Source organism: Phaenicophaeus curvirostris, chromosome 1, assembly GCF_032191515.1.
Source record: "Phaenicophaeus curvirostris isolate KB17595 chromosome 1, BPBGC_Pcur_1.0, whole genome shotgun sequence".
Lineage (NCBI taxonomy): Eukaryota > Metazoa > Chordata > Aves > Cuculiformes > Cuculidae > Phaenicophaeus > Phaenicophaeus curvirostris.
The window spans coordinates 46,770,919-46,777,619 of NC_091392.1; the positions used below are offsets into that span (position 1 = coordinate 46,770,919).

Sequence of the window (6,701 nt, forward strand, 5' to 3'; positions counted from 1 at the left end):
AAGAATCCTGGTGGTTATGAGGGCAACAAAACAGCTTTGAGGTTTACTTGCCGTTTGTATAATGAAGAAGGCCATTCCACACAGGCGCAGTTTTTTACTAAATCGAAGCTCTAAATACTGCAAAATAGAAGAAAAACTGAATGTTTATATTGAAACATATCATTATTGATAGGACTAGAGTGAAGCAATGAGCAATACAGAAAGGACATAGTGACATTTTTACATTTTCATGAATGGCCCAAACTCCTAGAGTCACCTTGATTGATACCTCCTTCAACTTGGTTTGATATTTCTCTACAGATCTCATCACTGAGTAATGGCACATGAGCAGACAAAGTACACATAAGCTAGTCAGTATACAACAGAGTCTGTAGAATGGAAACTGGTGCTACCCAGCTACCTCAAGGCACTCAACAGACAACGAGCTGTGCACCATGGCTTGGCAAAGGCTTGCATATATTATCATAGAATCATTGAATATCCTGAGTTGGAAAGGAGCCACAAGGTTCATTGAATTCAACTCTTGACTCCACATAGGGCAATCTAAAAGTTTACAATAATGTACCAGCAAACAACAGAACTCAATTGCAATGTGAAATCAGAGAGAGAAAAAAAAATTACAGCTACTCCTAAGCCTTAGTTGATAAGGAAACTCTGGCATTATGTGTGTCCATCTGAACAGCTGCAAGGGAGGGCAGAAGGTCTTCCGTGGTCAGCAGCTTCTTCCCATGGTAACCTCACCTTCTGCAGATTCACTCAAAACAGATCAACATCTTCTACTGGTAAGCAGAAATCTAGCCTTTTGCAAAACAGGGACCCTCCCTTTTCTATCTTGCCTGGGATGGCACAACCTCTAAATGAGTCTGTCATGCTGTAGGGCAGACTTCTTTCCACCACCTGTCCTAACAACCCTCTGTCTAGGGTGTGTGGTGGTACAGAAGGGATTTCCTTTGCTTGCCAGTCTGTTTGGTCAACACAGACAAACACTGAACTATCTCAAAGTGCTCACATGTTAAAAAGTGATCTGTGAACATGTGCATGCAAGGAAGTAGTGCTGAAAACCTGTCCAGACACAAAAATTTGTTTAATCTCTGAGCTCTGTTCACAAATAGAAGATGTATCTTTTACGAGTGCATTACTCTGACTTAACCCCAAGATTATCAGTGAGTTTCCAGTCATATGTCTTTATTTAGAAAAGATCTACTTGAAGTATCATCATAACTAACAGGCTAAAGATTAGTAGTTTAAAACACACTGGAAGCCACCAGAGATTTCTGTTGATGAATCCTTATCTAAATCTACCAAAGGAAATCATGTTTTCAGCCTCCACTGCTGTAACACCCCTGTTCAGTGTCATAAAATGCAGAGAACTGAAGGAGCTAGCCAAGAACTTCCACCTGCACCAATGTCTCCTTCCCAATGTTCTCTACAGTAGAGCACTTTGCCTCCAAAACTGCAGCTATCTCCATGTGGGAAGATAAAACAGATTGTACAGACTTTCTGAATCAGAAGAAAGTCCTGATCAGGTATTTCCTCACCCCAAAACAGTCAAACTCAACCTGTGAGGCATCCCACCACCCCAGATATCTCTGCACAGCTAGCTATAGCTTTAACTTCTATGCTGAGCTGGAGTCCATCACAGCCATATTTTGGTAGAAGAAAACTCTTGCAGAAACTGAGCACTTTCTGACTTCCCTGTCATGATGTAGAAGACATACACCAGTGTGAACTGCCTCAGGTGGAAAGGGTGTTTCCCTAAAATCTCTTAAGACCAGCACAAACACATATTCTGCCAAAGGCATATTTCTATGGCAGCACCTGAGCTTAGAAACCTATCTGGAGGGAGCATGATTTGGGAACTCTAGTCCATCATCAGGGACAGTGACCTAGACTGGTGGAACTACACCCTGATTTCCAAGACACAGGTGCAGACTCAGCTGCAGGAAAAAGCCCATGATCAAAGGGATCTGGTATCTTTTCCCCATCAGGTTGTAGGGGAGGGCTCAAAAGGAAGTAGTGAGTGGAAGCAAGTCCACCAACGGGGCAGAAAACCAACCCCCTCCTTGCCCACACCTCCTCAGTTGTCTCTGCACAACAGATTTGAAGCTCTCAATGTGGAAGACAGACTGAAGGAAAACTTAGAGGATGATATGCTTACATCAGAGCAAGGGCTGAGATTTCAACAGCACACACATTGTATTGCCACAACTCCCATGAGGACAGATAGGAGAGTCATAGTTGTAGAAGACTCTCTACTTGGGCGGACAGAGGGTCCCATATGTCAAGCAGACCCTACTCACAGGGAAGTCAGCTGCCTCCCAGGAGCCCAGATAAGGGATGTTCACAGAATCATAGAATCATAGGATAACCAGGTTGGAAGAGACCTACCAGATCATCGAATCCAACCATTCCTACCAATCACTAAACCATGCCCCTTAGCACCTCATCCACCCGTGCCTTTAACACCTCCAGGGAAGGTGAATCAACCACAACCCTGGGTAGCCTGTTCCAGTGCCCAACGACCCTTTCTGTGAAAATGTTTTTCCTAATGTTGAGCCTGAACCTCCCCTGGCGGAGCTTGAGGCCATTTCCTCTTGTCCTGTCCCCCGTCACTTAGAAGAGGCCAGCTCCCTCCTCTCCACAACCTCCTTTCAGGTAGTTGTAGAGAGCAATGAGGTCTCCCCTCAGCCTCCTCTTCTCCAGCCTAAACAACCCCAGCTCTCTCAGCCGCTCCTCATAAGGCCTGTTCTCCAGCCCCCTCACCAGCTTTGTTGCTCTTCTCTGGACTCGCTCCAGAGCCTCAAAACCCTTCTTGTGGTGAGGGGCCCAGAACTGAACACAGGATTCGAGGAGCGGTCTCACCAGTGCCGAGTACAGAGGGAAAATAACCTCCCTGGACCTGCTGGTCATGCCAGGTTGCTGGTTGCCAGGAAACTTCCCAACCTGGTGAGGCCTTCAGACTATTACCCATTACTGCTGCTCCATGTGGGAGGGGATGAAGCAACAATACGAACCCCAAAGGGGATTAAAAGAGATTTTAGGGCCTCCAGACAGCTAGTGAAAGAATCTGGGGCCCAGGTGACTTTATTTTTCCCTCCCTCCAGTTACAGGTGGTGACATAGCACAGCTCAGATGGGTCCAGTCAATTAATGTATGGCTCCGTGGCTGATGTCAGTGGAACAACTTTGGGTTTTTCAATACGGGATGGTCTACATGGCACCAGGTTTACAAGTATCGGATGGGAACCACCTTTCTCAAAGGGGGAGGACAGTCTTTGCCCAAGAGCTTGCAGGGCTCATAGACAGGGCTTTAAACTAGACGAGAGAGGGAAGAGGGATAACATCAGGCTAGTTTGTGACAAGCAGTGGGAGGATAGGTGTCAGGTGTTAGAGAGGATACTTCTCCAAAACACCTTATAGATAATAAAGGTCCCACTAGGAAGGTGACGTGACTGGCAGCCCAGCTGAAGTACCTCTATAAAAAGACATGAAGCCTGGGTAACAAGCACGAGGAGCTAGAAGCTACCGTGCTACTAGAAAGCTATGATCTAGTTGCCATCACAGAAATTTGGTGGGATGAGTCCCATGAGCAGAGTGTGGCTATCGACAGCTACAGGCTGTTCAGAAGGGAAAGAATGGGAAGGAGGGGTGGAGGCGTTGCCCTCTATCTCAGGAAATGGATAGAATGTGAAGAGCTGTCGATGAAGAGTAGCCATGAACAGGCTGAAAACTTCTGTGTCAGAATAAAAGACAGAAGAACCAATGGAAACCTTGTGGTTGGTGTATACTACAAGCCACTCGATCAAGGAGAGCCAACTGATGAAGCCTTCTTCCTCCAGCTACAGGAAGCTTCACACTTGCAAGCTCTCATCCTACTCAGGCACTTCAACCACCCCAACATATGCTGGAAAAGTAGCACAGCAAGCTGTAGGCAATCCAGGAGACTCCTGAAGTGCATTGAAGATAATTTCTTAGTCCACCTGAAAGACCCCCACCTGGGGGGTGCAATACTGGACCTGATAGTCACTAATACAAGTGAACACGAGTGACATTAGGATCGGAGGCAGCCTGGGCTCCACTATTCATGCACTGGTGGATTTCAAGGTCCAGAAGGATATAGGACAGGTGAGGAGTATAGTCAGGACCCTGAATTTCAGGAAAGCAGACTTCCAGCTCTTCAAGGAGTTACTTGGTAGGACTCCCTGGTACCTGATCCTTGGGACAAGGGAGCAGAACAGAGCTGGCAAATATTTAATAATGCTTTCCATAAAGTGCAAAAGTGCTCAGTCCCCAGATGCAGAAAATCAGGCAGGGAAGGGAAGAGACCAGTGTGGCCGAGTGGAGACCTGCTGGTTAAACTCAAGAAGAGGAGGGATCTGCACAGGCAGTGCAAGCAGGGACAAGGAACCTGAGACGTGTATAGGGATGCTGCCCAGTTTTGTAGGGTTGAGGTCAGGAAGGCCAAGACACAGCTGGGGCTGAACCTGGCAAAATAAAGACTAACAAGAATGGCTTCTGCAGGCACATCAATCAGAAGAGGAAGGTTAAAGAGAACGTACCCCCACTGATGGTTGAAACTGGTGACCTTGTATCAACAGACGAGGAGAAGAAGGCTGACCTCGGTATATTAATTGCACATCATTAACCACACCGTCACCATCCAAGCTGCAAGAGGACAAACCCACCTGCTGAACTGAGTATTCGGAATAAGGAAACAGATCCAACGTGGTGCACAGCTCTTGAGCCAAGACAGGAGAGCAGCATCTCTCCTCTGCAGAGGCAGCATGGGCAGACTTGGGGACAGAGCAGGTTGAAGCCTGCCCTTGGGAGTGTGGAGAAACGGCACAGCACGGAGTGCAGGGGGATTTGGAGGAAGAGGCTCAGGGGAAACACATAGAAAGCAGGCAAGAGAAGCCCTCCAGCTCCCCAAAGGCTGTGGAAAGACTCCCACTCCACCTCACCTCGTAGGCGCTGGTAATGCCTAGCCTGTAGAAGACGGGCAGGAAGATCTCGGCGCTGCACACTACCATAAAGACATAGGTGATGGCGAAGATGCAGAACATGGCTCCGAAGCGGTAGGTCTCAGCAGGGGTGCCCAGAACGGTGACAGCCGACATGAAGCTGGCGGTGAGGGAGAGGGCAACGGGCAGGGAGTTCATGCGGCGGCCCCCCATGAGAAAGTCCTTGGACGTCTTCTGCCCTCCTCCTGCAACGGCGTAGTAGATACCGATGGCAGCCGAGACCAGCAGCATGGCCGAGAAGACCACGTAGTCCCAGGCGGTGAAGTGCCCCATGGTGCCGGGGGGGCCGCCGTTAGAGCCAACGGGCTGCCCAGAGCAGGGGCGGGGCGGCCGCCGGCGCCGGGCCGGGCGGTGCTCCCCGACGGGGCCGGGGGAGCGGGGAGCTGCCTCCGAACGGGACAAGGGGGGAGAGGGGAGCTGCCTCCGAACGGGACGGGGGGGAGCGGGGAACTGCCTCCGAACGGGACAAGGAGGGAGAGGGGAGCTGCCTCCGAACGGGGCAGGTGAGGAGCCTCCGAACGGGGCAGGTAAGAAGTAGCGCAGTGGCCCCCGCCGGGGAAGGAGAGGTGCGATGTCCTCCTCCGGACCAGGAGGGGAGCGGAGCCTTCGAATGGGGCAGGAGCGGAACGGAGCGGTGCCTTAGAAACGGGCAGGAACGGTGCCCTCGAACCTCGAGGAGCGGCGCCCTCGAACCGGGCAGGAGCGGCGCCTTCGAACCTCGAGGAACGGCGTCCTCGAACCGGGCAGGAGCGGAGCGGTGCGCGCAGGTCTCCGCCCGCGGGCCCCGTGGCAGCGCGCTCCTCCGGGCGGGCAGCGCGAGTGCGGAGCCGGGGCGGCGGGCGGGCCTTATAGGGCGCCGGTCCCGCTCCTCCCCGGGCAGCGAGCGCCCCCGCGGAGCGGGAGAGGGCGGCGATCCCGGCGGGGCGGCCCGGGACGGGCCATCTCGGGCCGTGCCCGCCCGCCCCGGGGCCGGGGGTGGCTGCGCTGCAGGGCGCTGCCTGAACGGGGCTCCGCCGAGGGCGAGGGTGGCCGCCCGGGGTTGTGGGGAGAAGGCAAATCACCCCACAGTGACCCGGCAACGCGCGCTCGCAGCCCAGGAGGCCAACCAGATCCTGGGCTGTATCGAAAGAAGCGTGGCCAGCAGGGCGAGGGAGGGGATTCTGCCCCTCTGCTGCTCTCTTGTGAGACCCAACTGGAGTACTGTGTCCAGTTCTGGAATCCACAGCATAAGAAGGAGATGGAACTGCCGTAATGGGTCCAGAGGAGGCTACAAAGATGATCAGAGGCCTGGAGCACATACCATGCAAGGACAGGCTGAGAGTTGGGCTAGTTCAGCCTGGAAAAGAGAAGGCTCAGAGGAGACCTTATAGCGACCTTACAGTACCTGAAGGTGCTACAAGAAAGCTGGAGAGAGACTGTTGACAAAGGCTTGTAGTGATAGGACTAGGAGCAATGGGTATAAACTGGAGAGGGGCAGAATTAGGCTAGACATAAGGAAGAATTCCTTCACCATGAGAGTGGTGAGACCCTGTCACAGATCACCCAGGGAAGTTGTGGCTGCCCCCTCCCTGGAGGTGTTCCAGGCCAGGTTGGATGGGGCCTTGGGCAGCCTAATGTAGTGAGAGGTGCCCCTGCCCACAGCAGGGGGGTTGGAACTAGGTCATCTTTAATGTCCTTTCCA

At 51.9% G+C, this 6,701-nt stretch overlaps 1 protein-coding gene across 1 annotated transcript in view; it reads right to left on the bottom strand.

Annotated features, from left to right (window-relative positions):
- SLC5A8 (solute carrier family 5 member 8) overlaps positions 1-5,297 on the bottom strand; it is a 30,356-nt gene extending 25,059 nt beyond the window's left edge. Inside the window, exons 1-2 of the mRNA XM_069857130.1 lie at positions 4,961-5,297; positions 52-117 (exon numbers count right to left, since the gene is read on the bottom strand). Coding sequence (XP_069713231.1) covers positions 52-117; positions 4,961-5,293 — 399 coding nt within the window. The 5' untranslated portion in view covers positions 5,294-5,297. The remainder of the gene's footprint in view (positions 1-51; positions 118-4,960) is intronic.
- Between the last annotated feature and the right edge of the window lie 1,404 nt (positions 5,298-6,701).